General features: G+C 44.4%; 1 protein-coding gene across 1 annotated transcript in view; it reads left to right on the top strand.

Moving 5' to 3' along the window:
- Nucleotides 1-25773, top strand: part of LOC115468216 (solute carrier organic anion transporter family member 2B1-like) — a 143423-nt gene that overhangs the window by 18487 nt on the left and 99163 nt on the right. Inside the window, exons 5-8 of the mRNA XM_030199750.1 lie at nucleotides 6159-6176; nucleotides 7172-7366; nucleotides 12825-12923; nucleotides 15145-15288. Coding sequence (XP_030055610.1) covers nucleotides 6159-6176; nucleotides 7172-7366; nucleotides 12825-12923; nucleotides 15145-15288 — 456 coding nt within the window. The remainder of the gene's footprint in view (nucleotides 1-6158; nucleotides 6177-7171; nucleotides 7367-12824; nucleotides 12924-15144; nucleotides 15289-25773) is intronic.

Below are 25773 nucleotides of genomic sequence, written 5' to 3'. Positions count from 1 at the left end.
CCTAGTGGCTAGAGTGGTGGACGTTGGCCTTGGGGAACTGGGTTCAGTTCCCACTGCAGGCACAGCTCCTTGTGACTCTGGGCAAGTCACTTAACCCTCCATTGCCCCAGGTACAAATAAGTACCTGTATATACTATGGAAACCCACAGAAAGGCAATATATCAAGTCCCATTTCCCTTTCCCTATTTGAGATTCTACATGGAATGTTGCTACTATTGGAGATTCTAGATGGAATGTTGCTACTATTGAGATTCTGTTGCTACTATTTGAGATTCTACATGGAATGTTGCTGTTGCTCCTATTTGAGATTCTGGAATGTTGCTACTATTTGAAGATTCTACATGGAATGTTGCTACTATTGAGATTCTAGATGGAATGTTGCTACTATTGAGATTCTGTTGCTACTATTTGAGATTCTACATGGAATGTTGCTGTTGCTCCTATTTGAGATTCTGGAATGTTGCTACTATTTGAAGATTCTACATGGAATGTTGCTACTATTGAGATTCTAGATGGAATGTTGCTACTATTGAGATTCTAGATGGAATGTTGCTACTATTGAGATTCTGTTGCTACTATTTGAGATTCTGGAATGTTGCTACTATTTGAAGATTCTACATGGAATGTTGCTACTATTGAGATTCTACATGGAATGTTGCTACTATTGGAGATTCTAGATGGAATGTTGCTACTATTGAGATTCTGTTGCTACTATTTGAGATTCTACATGGAATGTTGCTGTTGCTCCTATTTGAGATTCTGGAATGTTGCTACTATTTGAAGATTCTACATGGAATGTTGCTACCCTGTTTCCCCGAAAATAGGACATCCCCCGAAAATAAGACCTAGTAGAGGTCTTGCTGCAATTGGAAAATATAAGGCCTCCCCCAAAAGTAAGACCTAGCAAAGTTTTTCTTTTAAAGCAGGGCCGCCGAGAGCCGGACAAGGCCGCCCCCTCCCCCCCGAGGTCGCCGGGCCCCCCTCCATCCGCCCTCCGTCGCTCCCGGAAGTTGGAACTAACCTTAAACACCTCCTTTCACCTTTGCACTCGCAGCAGCAGGGCAGACCTCTCCTTTGCTTCCGTGCCCCGCCCTCGCAGACGTTATGTCAGGTTAGTTCCAACTTCCGGGAGTGACGGAGGGCGGGTGGAGGGGGGGGGGCCCGGCGACCTCGGGTGGTGGGGTGGGCGACCCCGATGTTTCCCCGAAAAATAAGACATCCCCTGAAAATAAGACCTAGCGCGTCTTGGGGAGCAAAAATTAATATAAGACAGTGTCTTATTTTCGGGGAAACACGGTACTATTGAGATTCTGGTGCTACTATTTGACATTCTGCATGGAATGTTGCTATTCCACTAGCAACATTCCATATAGAAGCCTGCCCTTGCAGATCAGCAACGCGGCTGCGCAGGCTTCTGTTTCTGTGAGTCTGACGAAGCCTGCGCGGCCGCATTGCTGATCTGCAAGGGCAAGCTTCTACATGGAATGTTGCTAGTGGAGGAGTAGCCTAGTGGTCAGTGCAGTGGACTTTGATTCTGGGGAACTGAGTTCAATTCCCACTGCAGCTCCTTGTGACTCTGGGCAAGTCACTTAACCCTCCATTGCCCCTGGTACAAAATAAGTACCTGAATACATGTAAACCACTTTGAATGTAGTTGCAAAAACCTCAGAAAGGCAGTATATCAACTCCCATTTCCCTTTCCCTATTTGAGATTCTACATGGAATGTTGCTACTATTGGAGATTCTAGATGGAATGTTGCTACTATTGAGATTCTGTTGCTACTATTTGAGATTCTACATGGAATGTTGCTGTTGCTACTATTTGAGATTCTGGAATGTTGCTACTATTTGAAGATTCTACATGGAATGTTGCTACTATTGAGATTTTGGTGCTACTATTTGACATTCTGCATGGAATGTTGCTATTTCACCAGCAACATTCCATATAGAAGCCCGCCCTTGCAGATCAGCAATGCGGCTGCGCAGGCTTCTGTTTCTGTGAGTCTGACGTCCTGCACGTACCTGTATATAATATGTAAGCCGCATTGAACCTGCTATGAGTGGGAAAGCGTGGGGTACAAATGTAAGAGGAAAAAAAACCATACAGCAATGTGATAGTGTGCATTTAGTGACTGTAAGCCATTCCTCAGATTAAACAGGGAGGTACAATGCATTAGACATATTAGAATGTAGAAATATGGTATCTTCAAGAGCTATTGTTATTACATGAAATAAAACCATGTAAGATTTCACCAGAGGTATATTATGAGAGGCAAACATAATTTATCGTGTGTTATATCTTTTTAAGAGGTCTATTTACTAAGCTATGTCCTGCCTTTTTTTTCTCTCTTCTTTCCCTCTTTTTCCTCCCTCACCTCGTGGTTTGCCTGTTCATTCCTCAATCCCTCTTTTTCTTTCTCTTTTTTTCTTTTCTGTCTGTCCTAGTATTTTTGGAAAGCGTGAACAGACGCTTCGCATCCACCTGTTCCACTCCACTCATTATTTTATATACCTCTATCATGTCTCCCCTCAGCCGTCTCTTCTCCAAGCTGAAAAGCCCTAGCCTCCTTAGTCTTTCTTCATAGGGAAGTCGTCCCATCCCCGCTATCATTTTAGTCGCCCTTCGCTGCACCTTTTCCAGTTCTACTGATTAGACATGACACACAGAGGGGGTCTTTTTCTAAAGTGCAGCAAATTTTTTTTAACTGCAAATCCTATGTGACAAATGCTAGGGGTGTGCCAGCATCTGCCCCGCATTAGCACACAGGGCAAACACCTGATGGACACCATATTATGCACATTGCCAGATAGCACGAGTACTCCTGCACTATCTGCCAAATCATGTAATGCAGTGTTGCGTTAAAGTGACAAAACAAAAACCCACCACGACAGCACATTCCTCTGGCCTTTCTCCCCCAATCCAAACTCCCCAAGAAGCTTACACCCTCTGATCTATTTCTCCCCCCTCACAAATGCAACCCCCAGAGAAGCCCCCCAAAAGTAACCTCTTATCTTGACCCTCTCCTACTCAGCTTTTGGTAGTCTAGTGGTTCAAGAAAAGAATTGTCTTCTTCCTCCTCGCTTGTCCTGTAACTGCCCTGTTTTCAAATGGACTCTGATGACCTTAGCAAAGGTCTTTCGTTTCTACCACTAGAGGCTGTTCTTCACAGAAAGGGCGGTGAATGCGTGGAACGATTTCCTCAGGGTACTTCTGAGTCTGTCCCCTTTCACCTTCATCATATGCCCCCTCATTCCAAAGCTTCCTTTCCATTGAAAGAGACTCACCTCCTGTGCATTTATGCCACTGAGTTATTTAAACATCTCTATCATAACTCCCCTCTCATGCCAAAGTATACATTTATTTATTTATAGCATTGATATCCCACAATTTCCCACCCACGGGCAGGCTCAATGTGGCTTACAACAGTCTGTAAAAACATACATCAAGTCAGCAAACAAACAATCAATTTCTTAGAAGTGTAAGAGCGAAAGGGTAAAAGCAAAGAAGGGAAAAAGAGTAGTGGTGATCAATATGACGCCTTGACAGACACAGTTCAGAAGTAAGAAATGCCAGGCGGGATTTGAGCGTAGGGTTTTCCAAATAAAAAGGTCTTGAGGCGTTCTTTGAAGGTCGGGTGATCAGGAGTCAGTTTCACCAATTTAGGTAGACCATTCCACAAATGATTCGCTAATATAGGAGAAGGTGGATGCGTAGGTGGTCTTGTACTTGAGGCCACTATATACTGGGTAATGGAGATTTAGGTACGAACGAGCTGATCTGTGAGAGTTCCTAGGTGGCAAGTTGATTAGGGTGTCCATATATGCTGGGGCTTCACCGTAGATGATTTTATGCACCTATTGAGATCTTTAAGTCTGTCCCTATACACTTTTGTCAATTTTAGTAGCTGCCCTTTGGACGAACTCCCATCCTGTTTATATTTTTGAAGGTACAGTATCCATAATTGTACACAATATTCTAAATGAGGTCTCACCAGAGTCTTATACATGGGCATTATCACCTACTTTTTCCTACTGGCCATTCCTCTCCCTATGCACTCAAACATCCTTCTAGCTTTCATAGTCGCCTTTTCTACGTGTCTGGCCACCTTAAGATCATTACATCACACCCAGGTCCCACTCCTCTGTCATGCACAAAAGTTCTTCAGCCCCTAAATTGTACCATTCCCTCAGGTTTTTGCAGCCCAAATTCAGGACCTTGCTTTTTTTTTAGCGTTAAATCTTATTTGCAAAATTTCAGACCATTCTTCAAGCTTAGCTAAGTCCTTCCTCATGTTGTTCACACCATCGGGGGATGTCTACCCTATTGCAGATTTTGGTAGCATCTGTAAAGTGGCAAACCTTATTAGCCCTTCAGCAATATCACTTACAATAATGTTAAAAAGACGGCACACCACAGGTAACATTCCTTTCCTCAGAACGAGCTCCATGTACCACTACCCGCTGTTGGCTTCCACTCAACCAGTTCCTAACCCAGTCAGTCACTTTAGGGCACATACAGAGAGCACTCAGTTTATTTATTAATCGTCTACGCGGAACCTGTCAAAACATTTGCTAAAAATCTAAATATACTACATCTAGTGCTCTCCCTCGATCCAACTCTCTGGTCATCCAGTCAAAGACATTTATCGGATTTGTCTGACAAGACCTGCATCTAGTGAAACCATGCTGCCTCAAGTCCTGTAATCCATTGGATTCCAAAAAGTTCACTATTATCGGTTTTAAAAGTGTTTCCATTAATTTACTTACCACAGAAGTCAGACTTACTCATACTCGTAGGCAGATATGAGTCTATCCAGAACTGTAAAAACACTTTTCGAAGTAGTAAAAGAGTCAGAAGGAATGGATCCTAAGGAGCTTAGCCGAGATTGGGTGGCAGAGCCGGTGGCGGGAGGCGGGGGTAGTGCTAGGCAGACTTATACGGTCTGTGCCAGAGCCGGTGGTGGGAGGCAGGGCTGGTGGTTGGGAGGCGGGGATACATATGAGTTTATCTTGTTGGGCAGACTGGATGGACCATGCAGGTCTTTTTCTGCCGTCATTTACTATGTTACTATGTAACTGTACAAATTGCTGCTTACAGACTAAGTAAATAAGTACCACTATATAGGGACAGACCAAAGATCAATCAGGCCTGTATCCTATTTCTAACAGTGCCTTGGGCTCCCTTGAGACTCTTAAAGAGTTCTCTGTTCTTGCATTGGTCACTACACTCCTTGGCAAGATCCTCAACAAGACAGATTTTATGTTGCTTATTCCAAGTCCACCTTAATAACGGTTTAATGAATTTTTCTTTAGGCACTTGTCCAAACCTTTTTTTAAACCCAGCTAAGCTAACTGCTTTTACCACATACTCTGGCAATAAGTTTGAGTTTAATTACACATTGAGTGAAGAAATATTCTTGAGGACAAGCAGGCATGATGTCTCACAAATGAGTGACATCATCCAACTGAGCCTGGTGCGGACACTGCCAAAGTGTTCTACCACTTTAAATCTTTAACGCAGTGTCCCCACCACGCATGTACAAATGCCTTCCCACCTGACGTGTGAGTGCGGGATTGTCAGTCTTTCATTTTCTGCGGAGCAGAGAGGTTGTATTTTTGATCTCTCCTTAGCATGTAAACTTTTTGCCTTTTGGTGTCTTCCTTTTTCGGGTCAAATTTTCCTCATGTCACAGTTTAACTCAGTATAACATTTTTTATTGAGTTTTAAATTTTTTCATTTTTCAGCCCGAGGGGGCCTATGAGGCCTTCTGTCTACCTGGGAACCATCGGCCTTTCTCAAGTATGCAATTACTTGAACTCCCCGGGCTGTTTTTTCCTCCAAAAAAAAAAAAATGCCCGAAATAGCTTATAACTATAGCTGCTCATACCGTCAGACTTAGGTATAGGGATCCTCCTTCCACTCAGGGTGACTGTTCCTCAGTTATAAGCCAAGCTGTACCTGACCCCACTCCTTTTGACACTTCCCTTAGAAACAGGTTGCAGTCTCGGTACGCTTGTGGCATGCCCTCATGGTGCTTTTTCTGGGGGACACAACATTGTACTAGCAGGCTTCACCAACATATGCAAATTAGCCACTTCTTAGGCAAATTATACTTCTCTTAATATTCCTTAATCATGCAAGCAGGGAATTTTTTCAGCAAACAGTTCATCAAGCAGTCTTCAACTGAACCCACTTTATAGGGGACCTGGGGGACCTGGGTCTCAGTTTAGAACAGCCACCACCCCTTGGACAGGTCTTTTATTTTCACTCTAACTTTACAATCCTGTCCTCCACCCCCAGCTGTTAGTTCAGATATTACTGAGGATACAGTTTTGCCTCCACACCATGATCCACACTGTATTCAAACAGGCAGAGTCATTATAATATTAAGGTAAATACCTTATTTGTCCTTTAGGGATCCTTTTCCTTCGGGGACCGGGCCCCAGGTTTTCCAGCCCACCTTGATCCTCTCTCTCTCTCAGGCGTCCTTCCTTCTCCTTCTTTATGGACCTTCTCTTTGGGGTCAGATTCCTGGGGTTTTCAGCCCACCCTGGTCCATCTCCTGGGAGTCTTCTCATGAGTCACTCGGCATCCTTCCTTCTTACTTCCTGGAGGTCCCCTTTCCTTCTCCTCTGCTCCTCCTCCTTTTTGACTCTCTTCCAGGGAGAACCTTTTTTAAAGGGCTGCCTATTGCTCGCTCCACACCTTCTGGACTCCTCCTCCAAGTTCCCAAAAGGTCCAGGACCAGAACTCTTTCCACCGTTTCTATTTCTTAAAGGGACAGCCCTCCTTTCCCCAGCTATCTGGAACTGGGTTGTCAGTACAAGGGCTCCCTCTAGTGAGCCTTTCTGGTCATATCAATCTTTTTACCATGAGAGCCCCCTCTGGTAGCCTCTTTAGGGTATGGCATGTCCTGTGTTTATCACGTGTATGTTCTGTGTCCATGAGACACACCTATTTTACTTTCCAGAACTTATTGACTATATACAGATAATTTATAGATTTTATAAATTGAATTATTTGTATAGCTTCTTTTTTTATATGGCTAAATGGCACACAAGCATTTGAATATTTGTTCATATGTTTCTCAAATGTTATTTGCAAGTGTGTTTTATCTTTGAAACTTGTTTTACAAGTGTTACCTGCTTTTCCACTTAGTTGACAAAGAAGCAGATATCTGTCTGCTTGGGAGCACTGGCAAAAGAAATGTCAGCAGCTGTGACCTAATAGAAGAGAAACCTGAAGTCCGTGCCGTCCTGAAGTTTGCCAGCATCTTGCTAGGGATTGGAGGGGTCCCCATCCAGCCATATGGGATATCATACATTGACGACCATGCCAACAAGCGAAACTCTCCTCTTTATTTAGGTAAGACCAGAATGAAAATGTGAAAAAAAATGGAAAAGCGTAAAATTGGTTCAGATTGACTGCTCTGCCACACCCAATCTTGGACAATAATTTATTGTTTGAAGTAATACATCATATCTAAAGCTGAACAGAATATACTCTTGAACAATCATGCCCAATGTCAAATAACAATTTTCCTAATACGGGACAATGTCAAAACAGTGAAAACCAGTCAGACCAGTATTATAAGTAACTGATGCTAGCTTCAAATGATAACAATATGAAGAAAAAGGAACCCTTAGATATAAGTAGATAAGTAATGCCACACTGGGAAAAGACCAAGGGTCCATCGAGCCCAGCATCCTGTCCACGACAGCGGCCAATCCAGGCCAAGGGCACCTGGCGAGCTTCCCAAACGTACAGATATTCTATACGTGTTATTCCCGGAATTGTGGATTTTTCCCAAGTCCATTTAGTAGTGGTTTATGGACTTGTCCTTTAGGAAACCGTCTAACCCCTTTTTAAACTCCGCTAAGCTAACCTATTTGGTGTGATTAATGGAGTTCTCTTTCATAGGGTCCTTTGTTAAGCAGCAAACAAACTTAAAAAATGCTTATGTGTCTCATATATTATGGCAAAAGAAATATGTGTAAATCTTATGAATAATTTTATTTATTTATTTATTTATTTTATTTATTTCACTTTGCTTGATATATCGCTATTTGCCAGTATATGGCTTCAGAGCAGTTTACAATAAACAAAGTAAAGTTGCTGTTGAGAGTGAAGTGAAGCTAAGAACAAGCAGGGTAAGCTAGGGAGAAGAGGTGAGTTTTCAGGGAGTACATGCGATGAAACTACAGTGTAGTAAATTTAAAACAAATCGGAGAAAAGTTTTCTTCACCCAACCTATAATTAAACTCTGGAATTTGTTGCCGGAGAAAGTTGTGAAGGCGGTTAGCTTAGCAGAGTTTAAAAAGGGGTTGGACGGTTTCCTAAAGGACAAGTCCATAAACCGCTACTAAATGGACTTGGGAAACATCCACAATTCCAGGCATAACATGTATAGAATGTTTGTACGTTTGGGAAGCTCGCCAGGTGCCCTTGGCCTGGATTGGCCGCTGTTGTGGACAGGATGCTGGGCTCGATGGACCCTTGGTCTTTTCCCAGTATGGCATTACTTATGTACTTATGTACTTAAATCTTGTCTAGGAAGTTTCTGAATGATGGGAGGCAGGCAGGGCATTCCATAATCTGGGACCTACATAACTAAGAACTGATGCACATGTGGATTCAAGTCTGATGACAGAGAGAGATGGAAGTTGGAGTAGACCAGCAGTTGTCGAGTGAAGTGAACATGTAGGGAGTGAGAAGAAGGGCAAGGTAGTCTGGAGCAGTCGGAAAGCGGGATTTGAGCACGAGCGAATTATTTCAAAAAGGCGGTAAATAAATCCTAATAAATTAAATAAAGATTAGGATTTCATACTGAATACGTGTGGAAAGAGGGAGTCCCAGTGTCAGTGGCGTACCTAGGGTAGTTGACACCCGGGGCCGGTCATTTTTTAACACCCCCCCCCCCAAATCCAGTACTAGGCATGCCGAGAATACAAAACACTCAGGACCTATAGAGCAATTCTACCATACCATAAGCAGTAATTTCTACGAGTCACACAAGGAAAAGGAATGCATCTTAAACACTACAGTGAGCACTAGAACATCAATTCACCTATTATAAAATGAAAACAGACAGATTAGTACAGATTGTCGATCCTGCACAGTCAATGCCAACCGAAAGCCATGTCTTTTTCACAAATAGATACACCCTAATCCACTATAGAATAAGCAATAATAAACTTTCTATTTAGACAAAAATTAAACTGAACCCCCAATGCCAGACTCTGCATACAATGCAACACTACAGAAACAGAAAATGTCCCCTAGTACTGTGCAAAATATAAAGACAGCAGATGTAAATTTGAAAAAAAAAAACCTAACAAGTACCAATCACCACTTTACAAATTAACAAATAGAAATAAAACAAATATAGAAAGTAAAATAATACCATTTTATTGGACTAATACATTTAGCTTTCAGAGGCCAAAACCTCCGTCCTCGGGTCAGTACAGTATAGTGCTGTTACAGTATCCTATCCTGACCTGAGGAAGGGGGTTTTGTTCTCCGAAAGTTAGTCAAAATGTATTAAAATTAGTCCAATAAAAAGATTACCTTATTTACATGTTCTATTATAAACATTTAACACATCTACAATACTTTATCCTAAAGCAAAAAAAATAAAAAAATATATTTTATTTACAGTTTGTTGTCTCTGGTTTCTGCTTTCCTCATCTTCTTTTCACCGTCTTCCTTCCATCCAGCATCTGTCTTCACTCTCTCTCTCTCTGCCATCCAGTGTCTGCCCTCTCTGCCGTCCCTTCCATCCACTGCCTGCCCTTTCTCTCTGCCCCTTCAATCCACCATTTGCCCTCCCTCTCCCATCCATCCAGAGTCTGCCCTCCCTCTCACTCCCCCTTCCATCTAGGATCTGTCCCCTCTCTCTCTCTGCCCCTTTTTTCAGCCCCCAGTTCCAGCCCCCTTCTCCCCTCTGAACACCCCCACCCCAGTCCCCTTCTCCCCTCCCCTTCTCCTGTCTGAGACCCCCACCACAGTCCCCTTCTCCCCTCCCCTGTCTGAGACCCCCACCCCAGTCCGCTTCTCTCCTCTGAACACCCCCACCCCAGTCCCCTTCTCCCCTCCCCTTCTCCCCTCTGAGATCCCCACCCCAGTCCTCTTCTCCCCTCCCCTGTCTGAGATCCCCACCTCAGTCCCCTTCTCCCCTCCCCTGTCTGAGACCCCCACCCCAGTCCCCTTCTCTCCTCTGAACACCCCCATCCCAGTCCCCTTCTCCCCTCTGAGATCCCCACCCCAGTCCCCCCTGTCTGAGATCCCCACCCCAGTCCCCTTCTCCCCTCCCCTTTTCCCCTCTGAACACCCCCACCCCAGTCCCCTTCTCCCCTCCCCTTCTCTCCTCTGAGATCCCCATCCCAGTCCCCTTCTCTCCTCCCCTGTCTGAGACCCCCACCCCAGTCCCCTTCTCCCCTCTGAACACCCCCACCCAAGTCCCTTTCGCCCCTCTCCTTCCCCACCCCAGTCAAAACCGGCGAAGCAGCGTCGCAGGCAGCACCTCGTGCCCTGCTTGAAAAAAAAAATCAAATCTCCTTCCTTCTTCTCGTCTTGACGTCTTGACGTCGACTCGGGCCTTCCAATCAAATTGATTGGAAGGCCCGAGTCGACATCAAGACGAGGAGGAGAAGGAAGGAGATTTGATTTTTTTTTTCAAGCAGGGCACGAGGTGCTGCCTGCGACGCTGCTTCGCCGGTTTTTTTTAATGTGCGGCGCCGCGGGAACGGCCACGGGAGGCGGCGGGAGCGGAGCACCCCCCACCCACTGGCACCCGGGGTGGACCGCCCCCACTGCCCCCCCCTTGATACGCCACTGCCCAGTGTTCTCTGTGGAGCAGGGGGGTGATATGATCAAAAGGCTTTGCATAATAGAGAAGGCGGACAGCAATGGATTGTATTAACATAGTAACATAGTAGATGACGGCAGAAAAAGACCTGCACGGTCCATCCAGTCTGCCCAACAAGATAAACTCATATGTGCTACATTTTGTGTATACCCTACTTTGATTTGTACCTGTCCTCTTCAGGGCACAGACCGTATAAGTCTGCCCAGCACTAGCCCCGCCTCCCAACCACCAGCCCCACCTCCCAACCACCGGCTCTGGCACAGACCGTACAAGTCTGTCCAGCACTATCCCCGCCTCCCAACCACCAGCTCTGGCACAGACCGTATAAGTCTGCCCAGCACTATCCCCGCCTCCCAACCACCAGCCCCGCCTCCCACCACCGGCTCTGGCATAGACTGTATAAGTCTGCCCAGCACTATCCCCGCCTCCCAACCACCAGTTCCGCCTCCCACCACCGGCTCTGGCATAGACTGTATAAGTCTGCCCAGCACTATCCCCGCCTCCCAACCACCAGTTCCGTCTCCCACCACCGGCTCTGGCACAGACCGTATAAGTCTGCCCAGCACTATCCCCGCCTCCCAACCACCAGCCCCCACCTCCCACCTCCCACCACCGGCTCTGTCACCCAATCTCTACTAAGCTTCTGAGGATCCATTCCTTCTGAACAGGATTCCTTTATGTTTATCCCACGCATGTTTGAATTCCGTTACTGTTTTCATTTCCACCAGATCCGCGTAGCTACCTGTATAATGGCTAAAATGAGCCAAGCATATTTTGGAGGTAGTGACGTAATCCTCATCGATCCTGTTGGTAGGTTATATTTTTCAAAACTTTTTCTCTTTTTTTTCTCTTTTTCATTAAGACTTATTAACAAAATAACAAAAGCTTTTTAAAGCTTTTAATCTTCAGCGTGCGTAGTGGAGACTCGGTCATTTTAGCCATTATAGAGGTAGCTGCACAGATCTGATGATCCAATTAAAGGGTACTGTTTAACTAGACCATTGAATATGATATTACTAAGGTATATCTAGGTGATGGCATTTACACCAGCTGTAGGGCTGGTGAAAGTGAACACGCCTTCAGTTTAAGAGTGTTTTTCCCCACTTGAGCTAGTATTCTATGAAGAAAAATAGAGGCCAGTTTTTCTCTATGGAATAGGCTTAAAGGAGTGGAGGAGTGGCCTAGTGGTTAGGGTGGTGGACTTTGGTCCTGGGGAACTGAGGAACTGAGTTTGATTCCCTGCACAGGCAGCTCCTTGTGACTCTGGGCAAGTCACTTAACCCTCCATTGCCCCATGTAAGCCGCATTGAGCCTGACATGAGTGGGAAAGTGCAGGGTACAAATGTAACAAAAATAAAATAGATACTATTGGAGATTCTACATGGAATGTTGCTACTATTGGAGATTCTGCATGGAATGTTGCTATTCCACTAGCAACATTCCATGTAGAAGGCTGCGCAGGCTTCTGTTTCTGTGAGTCTGACGTCAGACTCACAGAAGCAGAAGCCTGCGCGGCCACATTGGTGATCTGCAAGGGCCGACTTCTACATGGAATGTTGCTAGTGGAATAGCAACATTCCATGTAGAATCTCAAATAGTAGCAACAGTGGAGGAGTGGCCTAGTGGTTAGGGTGGTGGACTCTGGTCCTGAGGAACTGAGTTCAATTCCCACTTCAGGCACAGGCAGCTCCTTGTGACTCTGGGCAAGTCCCTTAACCCTGCATTGAGCCTGCCATGAGTGGGAAAGTGCAGGGTACAAATGTAATAAAAATAAAATCAGAACCAGTGCCTGCATTGGGTGCTGTGTTGTAGAATTACTCTCCCAGTTTGTGACTTTGTGAGCTTTTTGAAACTTGCTTCCTTTATATTATTTTGCCATGCCCAAATGTTAATCAAATGTTCCTGTTGCACGTGGTGATTTAATTTAAAGAATACTGAAAAGGTTTCTTTTTGTAGGAATCTTGTTTGCCGTGACTATATTCGGACCTGGTGTAGGGTTCATGCTAGGATCAGCCATGTTACGTTATTTTGTTGACATTGACAAAATGGAAAGTGGTAAGTTTGTAATAGAAACTTAAGAATTCAATGGGAAAGAAATTTCCCCTAAGAGCAGAGCATGTTTATTCTTTATCCTGTGTCAAATTTAAATTTGCAAACCAAAGTTATGAAGCCAAGATGATCTGAGCCACTCTGAAACGTAATAGCGTTACAACTTAGCATGCAGTCAAATGAAGCAAAACTTTGCTTCTATCTGTATTTATATTTGTATGGGTCAGTTCAATTATTAGACGCTTTTGAATCACCGTGGTATCAGGTAACTCTATTTCCCTGACTCTGAGTAAATTCGGAGTGTATAACATGTCCACTGGAAGTTGATTTTATTAAATATTACAAAGAAAAGTGTGGAATTGTATTTGTCTGCTTTGAAAGGTTATTGTCCTGTTGCAGAGAGAGGCTTGGACACGTGCTGAGTTAACTCGCATTCAAATTTTTAAACGCAAGTTAACCATTTAATGCGTTAATCGCGTTATTAACACGTTCAATGTGCAGACCTAATAAAAATTATGGAAGGTGATAAAGGTATAGAGGCTGTTAGGGTGCTTATAATACTACAGATCAATTTTATTTTAAGTATGTTCCCGTGAGGCATATTTTCAAAGCACTTAGAGGCATATTTTCAAAGCACTTTGGGAGGCTAAGTTCCATAGGTTTCTATGGAACTTTGGGAGGCTAAGTGCTTTGAAAATGAGCCTCTTAGCCTTCCAAAGTTCCATAGGCATTTATATGACTAAAAGGATTTTGTCATGGTAGAAAGGCTGCTTGTCAAGTTTTTATAGCAAGGTAAGTGTCTCTCTATTGCGTTTAAAAATGTTGAAGATTGCTGAATGTACAGACAGGGTTGGATTTCCAGGTTTTCATTTGGACCACTCTTCATTCTTGCTGCAGGATGGGTCACAATGGATGGCAGCCACAAATATCTTTTCATTACTTCCTGTTGGCTATGAGTGGAGAGAGAATTGATGTTGGTTCTATCTGGCATGACGTTGTCCGAGCATGTTCAGGAAACCTCCCTATTCACACTTTTGGTCTTGGATATGTGTCTTGAGATTCCTTAAAAAAAAAAACAACCCAATTCTTCATCCTGTAATATAATTCTAAATTTAGAACCGGTATCCTGTTAAAAAAATTTGTAAATTTTATGTCAAGCTGTACCTGCTGTACACTGCCTTGGGCAAGTCTCTTCATAAATGTGATTAATGAATCTCAAGAAATGCATGCTATTATTATTATTTATTTGCATTTGTATCCCACGTTTTCCCACCTATTTGCGGGCTCAGTGTGGCTTACAATACATTGTGAGTGATGGAAATACAATTTGTTGCGGTACGATTATGAGTTACATTGTGAAGAGTTATGGGAAGACAAAGTCAAACTCAAGATATCATTGAGCAATAGAATGTAACAATGGGGATTTGATAGGGCGATAAGACAATAGCAAGAGAACATTATGGTATTACAATTTTATCTGTGGTGAAAATACGGGGGAAGAGAACTCAGAAGAAAGTGTATTGATGCGTTTCTATTAGTGTGTGTGGACTTCACGTGTTTTGATCCTTGCAGTAGATTTTCTCAAAGAGATGAGTCTTCAATAGTTTGCGGAAGTCGGTTAGTTCGTAGGTCGTTTTCAGGTTGCGTGGTAGTGTATTCCAGAATTGCGTGCTCATATAAGAGAAGGTTGATGCGTGCAGTACTTTGTATTTTATGCCTTTGCACTTAGGGAAGGGGAGATTGAGGAAGGTTCGGGATGATCTTTTAGCGTTTCTGGGTGGCAGGTCTATTAAATCAGACATGTATGCAGGGGCTTCACCGTGAATGATTTTGTGGACTAAGGTGCATACTTTAAAAGTGATACGTTCCTTGAGTTCTAGAGTCTGTATTTATGCCAATTAAGGAATAAATCATGTTTGAGATAAATATATCTCTGCAGGATGTATGTATGCGTGTTTGCATGTCTGAAGTTGGCTCCTGAACTGTTGATGCGCAGGTACATTATGGTTCAGCAGTGGTTCCTAGATAGGTCCAACTTGGGCGTCTTTTGAGGTGTGCCATGAAAGTATTTAGTAGAATGAATAGTTCGAAACATAATTAATTTAACTTGAAAGCTCGTGATTTGCTAGTTTATTATCTAAAATTGAAAGGATAAAAGCCAATTTTCTTATTTTACTTCCTAGACGTTATTATCAGCACATCTACCCTATTTTAAATCTTGTTTCAGAGAAAGTACCTATTACGATCGATGATCCTCGCTGGGTGGGTGCTTGGTGGATGGGATATCTGTTGGCGTCTGGTTTTGTTGCTATTGCAGCTATTCCTTATTTCTTTTTCCCAGAGAAAATGGATGTGCAGGTAAGAGATCTTAGTTTCCTTCTACATTAAGAAACTGTTCACGTTTTGTTTACCTAAAATGTGATGGCTACACTGGCCCTTCCTGCTACTTCAGCATTCACTTTGGATGTAAAATGTTATCTGCCATACTTAAAATGTAAATTCTAGAACTCAGGGGGGGATGAGGGCTCGTTAGAGCCGTTCCGTACCGAATTCCATAGCGAATTGGTAGGGAACGGCTATGCATCAAGGAAAGGGAATGCAAATGAGACAAGGGCGGGCCAGGGAGGAAAGGAGGGAAGTCCGGAGAAGCGATCAGCTGTTGTTGCCGGTGCAGCGCCTTCACACGGAGGTGAGAGGCGCTGTGAGGGCCCAGTGGCAGAAGGAGGGGGGTGGGTGGAGGGGGGAGCGGCGGCGGTGACCTCAGGGGGTGGCGGCGGGGGTGGGGTGGAGGATGGCGGGGAAGCTGTCATTTCAAGGAAGGAAGGAAAGAAGGAAGGGGGGGCCGGGGCTACGTAAAGTTCTGATTTCAATGCAGAGGGGAGTGGGGAGCGGCGACCTCGGGCGGTGGGGGGGGGAGCAAGGACGTCCATAAAGGACATCCATAAAGGACACTCCTGACAAGCACTTGGTCGTTTTTGCCCCTCCCGATTTTTTTTTTTACATTTTATAAGTTTTCCAAGCCCGCGCAGCCCCAACGAGAGGTACAGACCTCTCGTTAGATTTCCCAGCGTTTTCCAGCATTAGGGCAAGTGGAAAAGCTTAGTGCATCTCATTTCAATGGGGTTTCTACACAATTTGCTCATCTGCATTCCGTTTGCGTTAGCTGCTACCGTCGTCGGGGAAAAAGTATTTAGTGCATGCCAGGATTTACTACTTGCTCGTTAATGCCTCGTTATTGGCTCGTAAAGTTTAGTGCATCTGGCCCTGAGTCACTAAGGGCTGCTATCACTCAGAGTGCATGCTAATTAGCAGCCCCATCACTAATCATGCAAAATGCATCCAAATATTTAACTAGGGTTATAATGAGTTAATTATTAAACTCTTCAGTAACAATCACTAAATTTACCAAAACCATTGGATTCCAGTAAATTTAACAATTGTTCCAAGCAGATATCAAATGTTGGCGTGTAATATAGAAAGACCCCTCCTTTCATCAAAGGGCTCCATGATGAGCAACTGAGTGCAGGGCCCTGCTCTAACCCATCCCCCACCTCTTCTCACCCTTCAAAAGAATGATAGCTTCTTCTGGGACACTTCTTTCCCACTCCCAAATGTTACACAGCCCTTTGGGGCATCACCCTCATACAACTCCCCAACCCAAATGTGTAATCTGAGTCTCCTTCAGGACCAAGCTGGCCTTTGTAGTCTTTGCCACTAACCACTTACTGACAACACTGCTGAAGTCGAAACGGTACTACCTAGACCATGATTCTTTCAGGGTTGTGATAAAAGTGCTTCGTAATAAATGAGGGAGCGCCATTAGGCCATCACTGTTTTTGGAGGGAAGACCTTCAGTCTTTAAGATATTGAGCTAGTTTGCTTGGGGGAAGTTAACATGCACAGCCCAAACATTTAGGTTTTGCTCACACCTTTTTCAGTAGTAGCTCAAGGTGAGTTACATTCAGATTAGAGAGCTGCACGGGAACAGGGTTCGCGGGAATCCTGCGGAACCCGCGGGATTCCCGCAGGGACCGAAGTAGTTCTGCGGGGTTCCCGTGGGGATGGAAGCGGTTCTGCGGGGTTCCCACGGGGATGAAAGCAGTTCTGCAGGGTTCCGTGGAAGTGTAAGCTGCACTGCATCAGCCTCTCTTCTACCGAGTACCTTGAGTGCTGTCTCCTCCTAGTCCTCTTCCTCCTTGCTTTAACAGCACAAATGTGGAAAGTCTTCCATTAAGGAGGTGGTAGAGACACAAATGATGATGGAATTCAAAAAGGCGTGGGATGAACACAGAGGATCTCTAATTAGAAAATGGAAGTTATAAAAATCCTAACCTTAAATGGCTGCATGTGTGTGGATGTGTCAAGTGACGCTTAGATGGCGACTCTGGCCGATACCGGGCAGACTTGTATGGTCTGTGTCTAATATATGGCAGTCTGGTTTAGGATGGGCTAGAAAGGGCTTAAACAGCAACTTCAGTGGCTGGAACATAAGGACAGTGCTGGTCAGATTTTTATGGTCTGTATCCCACAAATGAGAAGATGAATAGACTAGAGTGGGCTTCAACGAGAACTCCAGCAGTTGGAACATAAGTATAGGGCCAGATAGACTTCTATGGTCTATGTTCCAGAAACATGAAAGAAAGTATATAATATCACACTTGTTGATTTAATCATGAATTGATAATGAGTGTGACTATTGGGCAGACTGGATGGACCGTTCAAGTCTTTATTTGCTGTCACTTACTATGTTACAATTAATCCTCTTTGCTCCCAGGCTGATGCGCAGACCTCAGGTCTGACACCTGACCTACTGGCGCGTGCATGTGGTGACCTCTCAGCACACAGTGCCAGAAATCAGAGACAAATCTTACATGTGCACACCAGAGTGTTCTAAGTTTCAGCTTCCATTCCTTCCTTGCCTACAGTGATGTGGCTCAAATCCTGAGGGAGCTGACCAGAATTTTCTTTTATGTACCATTAAATTCTTGCGGGGATGGGTGGGGATGGGTTAAATTCTTGCGGGGACGGGTGGGGACGGGTTGGGATGGGTTAAATTCTTGCGGGGACGGGTGGGGATGGGTAAGATTCCAGTGGGGACAGGTTGGGATGGGTGAGATTCTAGCAGGGACGGGCGGGGATGGGTAAGATTTCTGTCCCCGTGCAACTCTCTAATTCAGATACACTGGGTATTTCCCTGTTTTTATTTAATTTATTTATTTATTTATAGCATTTGTATCCCACATTTTCCCAACAATTTGCAGGCTCAATGTGGCTTACATTTGCCGTAATGGCGGTTGCCATTTCCGGGTAACAGAATTACAAATGGTAATGTGTTGTTGCATACATACATGGTAACATACACGTAACATAACATACGTGAACAGATCATGGTATAGATATATATCATGTGCATATATATGTTAAGGAAGAATAAATTATGGTAATACATGAAAGTTCCTGAGTAAGAAATTGGGTTGTATCATTCTTTAGGTCATCGACTATGGAGAGACCATATTCGACATAGAGGTTGAAGTGGTTATGCTTATTCATTAGTGGTAAGGAGGTTGATCAGTCAAGTGATAAGATTTCAATTATGTCTATGTCGTGTAAAGTCTTATTTTTTGGTGTTTAAGATGGGTGTTTGTGGTATGCCTTCTTGAACAGATCTGTTTTAAGTAGCCTTCGGAAGATGGTTAGGTCTTGCGTTATTTGAGCTCACAAAATAAGTTTGTGTCTGAGGTAATGGACTTACCCAAGATCACAAGGAGCAGCAGTAGGATTTGAACCAGCCACATTTGGATGTCTAGAGCAGTGCTCTAACCACTAGGCCACTCCTTCACTCCACTCATTATGTTAGTGACTTATCCTGCTATTCACAATTTTAGCATGCAAGCTAGTATTCTTTTAGTGCATAGTAACATAGTAACATAGTAGATGACGGCAGAAAAAGACCTGCATGGTCCATCCAGTCTGCCCAAGAAGATAAATTCATATGTGCTACTTTTTTATTTGTACTATCCTCTTCAGGGCACAGACCGTATAAGTCTGCCCAGCACTATCCCCACCTCCCAACCACCAACCCCGCCTCCCACCACCAGCTCTGGCACAGACCCTATAAGTCTGCCCAGCACTATCCCCGCCTCCCAACTACCAGTCCCGCCTCCCACCACCAGCTCTGGCACAGACCGTATAAGTCTGCCCAGCACTATCCCTGCCTCCCACCACCGGCTCTGGCACAGACCGTATAAGTCTGCCCAGCACTATCCCGGCCGCCCAACCACCAGCCCCAGCACAGACCGTATAAGTCTGCCCAGCACTATCCTCGTCTCCCAACTACCAGTCCCGCCTTCCAACCACCAGCTCTGGCACAGACCCTATAAGTCTGCCCAGCACTATTCCTGCCTCCCACCACCGGCTCTGGCACAGACCGTATAAGTCTGCCCAGCACTATCCCCACCGCCCAACCACCAGCCCCGGCACAGACCATATAAGTCTGCCCAGCACTAGTCCCGCCTCCTACCACCAGCTCTGGCACAGACCGTATAAGTCTGCCCAGCACTAGCCCCGCCTCCCAACCACCAGCTCTGCCACCCATTCTAGGCTAAGCTCCTGAGGATCCCTTCCTTCTGCACAGGATTCCTTTATGTTTATCCCACGCATGTTTGAATTCTGTTACCGTTTTCATCTTCACCACCTCCCGCGGGAGGGCATTCCAAGCATCCACCTTTAGTTACTCACCCTCCTCTCTACTATTGTCTATACAAAGTACTATAAAACTGTCTGTATTCTATTTTTTTTTGTTACATTTGTACCCCACGCTTTCCCACTCATGGCAGGCTCAATGCGGCTTACATGGGGCAATGGAGGGTTAAGTGACTTGCCCAGAGTCACAAGGAGCTGCCTGTGCCTGAAGTGGGAATCCAACTCAGTTCCTCAGGACCAAAGTCCACCACCCTAACCACTAGGCCACTCCTCCACTCCACTCCCTCCACTCCACTCCACTCCTCCACATTTTGTGAACTACTCCAGGCAAAAGGGTAAGGTTCCTCCTAATATATTAAATGATGTGAGATATTTATTTATTTAGATTTTACTCACACCTTTTTCAGTAGTAGCTCAAGGTGAGTTACGTCCAGGTACTCTGGATATTTCTCTGTCCCAGGAGGGCTCACAATCTAAGTTTGTACCTGAGGCAATGGAGGGTTAAGTGAATTGCCCAAGATCACAAGGAGCAGCAGTGGGATTTGAACTGGCTACCTCTGGATTGCAAGACTGGTGCTCTAACCACTAGGCCACTCCTCCACTAAAAACATGTGTGGGCTTTCCAGTCTACCCAAGGTGTCCAGAGTTCTACCTGCCACTCCGTGCAGGTTACAGCCTCTATGCCCTGCTTAAAATGTGAAGGCCAATTATAGTAACATAGTAACAACCAAAGATAAAATCACGTAGAGCCCTTGAGGCAACTCCGGGGGGTGACTTTCTCTTTGGGTGTAGCAGAACCATGGGGTTTTCTCAAATACAGCTGGCTTTTTTTAGCCGTTTGCCTAATTCTTTTTTTGTTGGTGTTCACTGCTGCTTTACATACTCAAACTCGGATATACATATAAAGTATCACATACCACGTAAAATGAGTTTATCTTGTTTGGCAGACTGGATAGACCGTACAGGTCTTTATCTACCATCATTTACTATGTTACAATCCTGCTTATAATCGAAAGAGAAAAACGCCTATATTGCGACCCAAATCGGGAGATGGGCGTCTTTCACCCGTAGGCGCCCAAATTGGTATAATCGAAAGCCGATTTTGGGCGTTTCCAACTGCAATCCATCGCGGAAATGGATAAAGTTGACGGGAGCGTGTCGGAGACGTGGTGAAGGCGGAACTGGGGCGTGGTTATCGGCCGTGGAGATATGGGCGTCTTTAGCTGATAATAGAAAAAAAAGGCGTTTTTACCGTGATTTTGGGTCACTTTTTTTGGACCCTTTTTTTTAACGAACAAGTCCCAAAAAAGTGCCCCAACTGCCCAGATGACCACCGGAGGGAATCGGGGATGACCTCCCCGGACTCCCCCAGTGGTCACTAACCCCCTCCCACCAAAAAACCTCCACTTTAAAAACTTTTTTTCCAGCCTCTATGCCAGTCTCAAATGCCGTACCCACCTCCATGACAGCAGAATGTGTTCTATCCTCTGACAGCCTTTCCCTGGTTCTGATGTGGCTCTCGGGTGAGTGTGACACCTTTTCTGTTATGCGCACTGCAGAGTCACATCAGCAATGCATTGTGGTGGGTGTAGGGTATTGGGCTCCGTGATTCCGGCTACAATTGCCCAGGCCAACCCAACAGTAGCACATGTTTAGTGCCCTTTCGCCCACTTCCCCTTCCACATCTGATGCTTCCATCTCATCTCAATGTGTCTCCGAAGCTAATTCCAATTCTAGTATCTCGACATGGTCTTGCTTTCAACTACAGTCTCTGACATCTTTAAATAAGACCTATGAACACCAACACCTGTAGTTTGAACCCTATTCCCAGAGAGTTGGTTGAACCACCCAATTTGGGCCTCCTCCCTTTTTTTTTTTATCAGTGGTCAATAGTAGTCGAACCATGTATACGATCCTCCCTCAATGGAAGGTCGCAGTGATAAGATCTACTTTGAAGAAGCCGATCTTAGACCTTTCTCTGCCTGCCAGCTACTGCCGGTCGTCCTTCCCTACACCCCTTCCCGTGCACTCCGCTCCATGGATAAATCCTTCTTATCTGTTCCCTTCTCCACTACTGCCAACTCCAGACTTGGTGCCTTCTGTCTCGCTGCACCCTACGCCTGGAATAAACTTCCTGAGCCCCTACGTCTTGCCCCATCCTTGGCCACCTTTAAATCTAGACTGAAAGCCCACCTCTTTAACATTGCTTTTGACTCGTAACCACTCGCCTCCACCTACCCTCCTCTCCTCCTTCCTGTACACATTAATTGATTTGCTTACTTTATTTTTTGTCTATTAGGTTGTAAGCTCTTTGAGCAGGGACTGTCTTTCTTCTATGTTTGTGCAGCGCTGCATACGCCTTGTAGCACTATAGAAATGCTAAATAGTAGTAGTAGTAGTAGTTATGCTTCCAAAGTGGTTGAGAAAGTAGTAGCTGCTGAACTCCGGCAATGTTGAGTCTACTTTGGCTCTTCATTCACGTCAATCCAGTTTCAGGCCACAACCGCAGTACTGAAACTATTATTTTGCTGGTTCTTAATGAAGTGCATTCTATCCTAGACAAGGGTTTGAGTACATTAGCAAAATCTCTTGATATCTCTACAGCCTTTGATCTTATTGACCCTTCTGTTTTTTCTTGCTTATCTTTACACCCTAGGTCTTTCTAATACAGTGTTAATGTGGTTTCTCTCTTTCTTAACTGTTAAAAATGTAAATGACCAATCTCAGGTAAAGCAATTGCATTGTGGCATCAAGGTTCTACTTTGCCCCTTATCTTATTCATCCTCTATTAGTCCATTGGCTACATTTATCCAGATGTTTGGAATTTCCTGTCATTTTTATGCAGATGACGTTAGTGCTTCTCTATCACACTGATCCATACAGTCCCGATATCTCGTCTTTACAAACCTGTTTAAAATCCATTGCACTTTGGTTGCGCAAGCATCATCTTATCTTAAACCATGACAAGACAGTTCCTTGCTGGCTATCTGAATGTTTTGTTCCCCCCCCCCCCCCCCCCCCCCACAGTCTGACTTATCCTTATTTAAGACCACCATTTCCCCTGCTCAGAATTTCTGTCACTTAGGGGTCATATTGACTCTTGTCTTATATTTAAAATTTTTATTACATTTGTACCCCGCGCTTTCCCACTCATGGCAGGCTCAATGCGGCTTACATGAATCTCATGTCTTCTCTGTAAGTAAATAAGTCTTTTTTGTACTGCGTACTTCGGGCAGTTAGACCTTTTTTTGGTCATGATACGTTTAATTCTCTTATTCTCTCACTCTTTACCACTAGACTGGACTTGTACAAAGAAAAACGCAAGTGAAATAACCAATTACAGACCAGTAGCAATTATACCACTAATAACCAAAATAACTGAAGGGATGGTAATAAAACAATTTACGAACTATCTAAACAAGTTCTCAATACTGCATGATGCCCAATCAGGATTCCGGTCGAATCACAGCACAGAAACAGTATTAATTACCCTAATGACTAAATTTAAACAAATGATTGCAACCGGCAACAACATACTTCTCCTACAATTTGACATGTCAAGTGCCTTCGATATGGTCGACCACGGAATCCTATTACACATACTTGAATATTTTGGAATCGGAGGAAATGTCCTAAACTGGTTCAAGGGGTTCCTAACCCTGCGCTCATATCAAGTCACATCAAATTCAACCACGTCTGCTACATGGACACCTGAATGTGGAGTACCACAAGGATCACCCCTTCAAACAAGACATTAAAGAAATCTCCAATGAAATCAACCAAAGTCTACACATCATGAACTCCTGGGCAGATGCATTTCGATTGAAACTGAACGCAGAAAAAACTCAATGCCTGATACTCACCTCCCAGTACAACACAAATGAATTTATCGCTATAAACACACCAAAGCTATACCTTCCAATCTCAGAACTCTAAAAATCCTTGGAGTCACTATTGACCGCCACTTAACACTTGAAACTCATGCAAACAACACAACCAAAAAAATGTTCTACTGCATGTGGAAACTGAAAAGAATAAGACCATTCTTCCCAAGATCCGTCTTTCGTAGCCTAGTGCAATCCCTCGTACTCAGCCATCTGGATTACTGCAACTCACTATACGCAGGTTGTAAAGAGCAAATACTGAGGAAACTTCAAACAGCCCAGAACACAGCAGCCAGACTCATCTTCGGAAAACCAAAATACGAAAGTGCCAAACCCTTTCGAGAGAAGCTACACTGGCTCCCACTCAAGGAACGCATTACATTTAAAGCATGCACATTAGTCCACAAAATCATTCACGGTGAAGCCCCAGCCTACATGTCTGACTTAATAGACTTACCACCCAGAAACGCTAAAAGATCATCCCGAACTTTCCTCAACCTTCACTTCCCTAATTGCAAAGGCATAAAATACAAAACGCTGCACGCGTCAGCCTTTTCTTATACGAGCGCGCAATTCTGGAATGCGCTGCCACGCAACCTGAAAGCGATCTACGAACTAACCAACTTCCGCAAATCATTGAAAACTCATCTCTTTGATAAGATTTACTGCAAGGATGAAAACACATGAAGTCCACACACACTGTTAGTGATACAACAATACACTCCTTCTGAACTTCCCATCCCCCGTAATTTCACCACATTTATACCTCTAATCACAGAAAAAGGTTATACCGAATGTTCTCCCTGTCAGTTTCCCGTTATTTCCTTCCGTTGTTCTATTGTTCTTCTCCATTGTTCTATTCCCTTAACCAGGGGCGTATCTGAAAGTCAGCGGTAGCGGGGGCCGAAGCCAGAGTGAGGGGGCACATTATAGCCCCCCCCAGCCGCCGCCATTTCCGACCCCCCCCCCCCGCCGCCATGGGTACCTTTGCTGGTGGGGGACCCCAACCCCCACCAGCCGAGGTCTGCTTCCTCCTGCCGCTGCGAGGTTTTTTAAGTTCTTCATCGGGATTCGTCCTCCGTCACTCTGTGCTGCTGTTCAAAGAAGCTGCTAGCTGAATGAGTCTGACGTCCTGCACGTACAACGTGCAGCAGCGATGTCAGACTCAGTCCGAAACTGCATTCAGCTAGCAGCTTCTTTGAACAGCAGCACAGAGTGACGGAGGACGAATCCCGATGAAGAACTTAAAAAACCTCGCAGCGGCAGGAGGAAGCAGACCTCGGCTGGTGGGGGTTGGGGACCCCCGCCAGCAAAGGTACCCACGGCGGCAGTAGGGGGTCCAGGGCGAAATCTGCGGGGGCCCAGGCCCCTGTGGCCCCACGCAGATACGCCCCTGCCCTTAACGATACTTTGACTTTGTTTTCGCATAACTCCTCACAATGTAATCCATAACCAAGTTGTAACAAACTGTATTTCCACCATTCACAATGTATTGTAAGCCACACTGAACCCGCAAATAGGTGGGAAAATGTGGGATACAAATGCAATAAATAAATAAAAATCTACTTAGGAGCCACTAAATCAACTTTTCAATTTGTAACCACCACCGAGAAGAGTCATAATCTGTTGAAGTAAGCCATATTTTACCTTGACGTAATAAGAAGGCTTTATGATATAGTAATAAATCTGGGACGTTAATGCCTCCTTGTGATTTAGGAACTTTTAATTTAGTGAGAGATATTCTAGAGAGTTTATCAGCCCAGTGAAATTTCATTAGTAACCGTTCTAAGGAGATGTAAAAGAAGGTAGGGAATAATAAAAGAAACGTATTAAAAATGTATATAGTATTTTGGGAACCATCATTTTTAAGGAATCCAGTTTACCCCATCAAGATAAGTGTAAAGGTGATAAGAACATAAGCATTGCCATACTGGGACAGACCGAAGGTCCATCAACCCAGTATCCTCTTTCCAACAGTGGCTAATCCAAGTCATAAGTACCTGGCAAGATCCCAGAACAGTAAAACAGATTTTATGCTGCTTATCCTAGAATATGCAATGGATTTTCCCAAGTCCATCTTAATAATGGGTTATGGACTTTTCTTTTAGGAAATGATCCAAACCTTTTTTTAAACCCTGCTAATCTAACTGCTTTTACCACATTCTCTGACAATGAATTCCGAAGTTTAATGACTCATTGAGTGAAGAAATATTTTCTACAATTCATTTTAAACTTACTACTTAGTAGCTTCTTTGCGTGCCCTCTAGTCC

Source organism: Microcaecilia unicolor, chromosome 4 (genome assembly GCF_901765095.1).
Source record: "Microcaecilia unicolor chromosome 4, aMicUni1.1, whole genome shotgun sequence".
Classification (NCBI taxonomy): domain Eukaryota; kingdom Metazoa; phylum Chordata; class Amphibia; order Gymnophiona; family Siphonopidae; genus Microcaecilia; species Microcaecilia unicolor.
The sequence above is the reverse complement of the archived record's forward strand: the minus strand, read 5'-3'. Positions and strand labels throughout refer to the sequence as shown.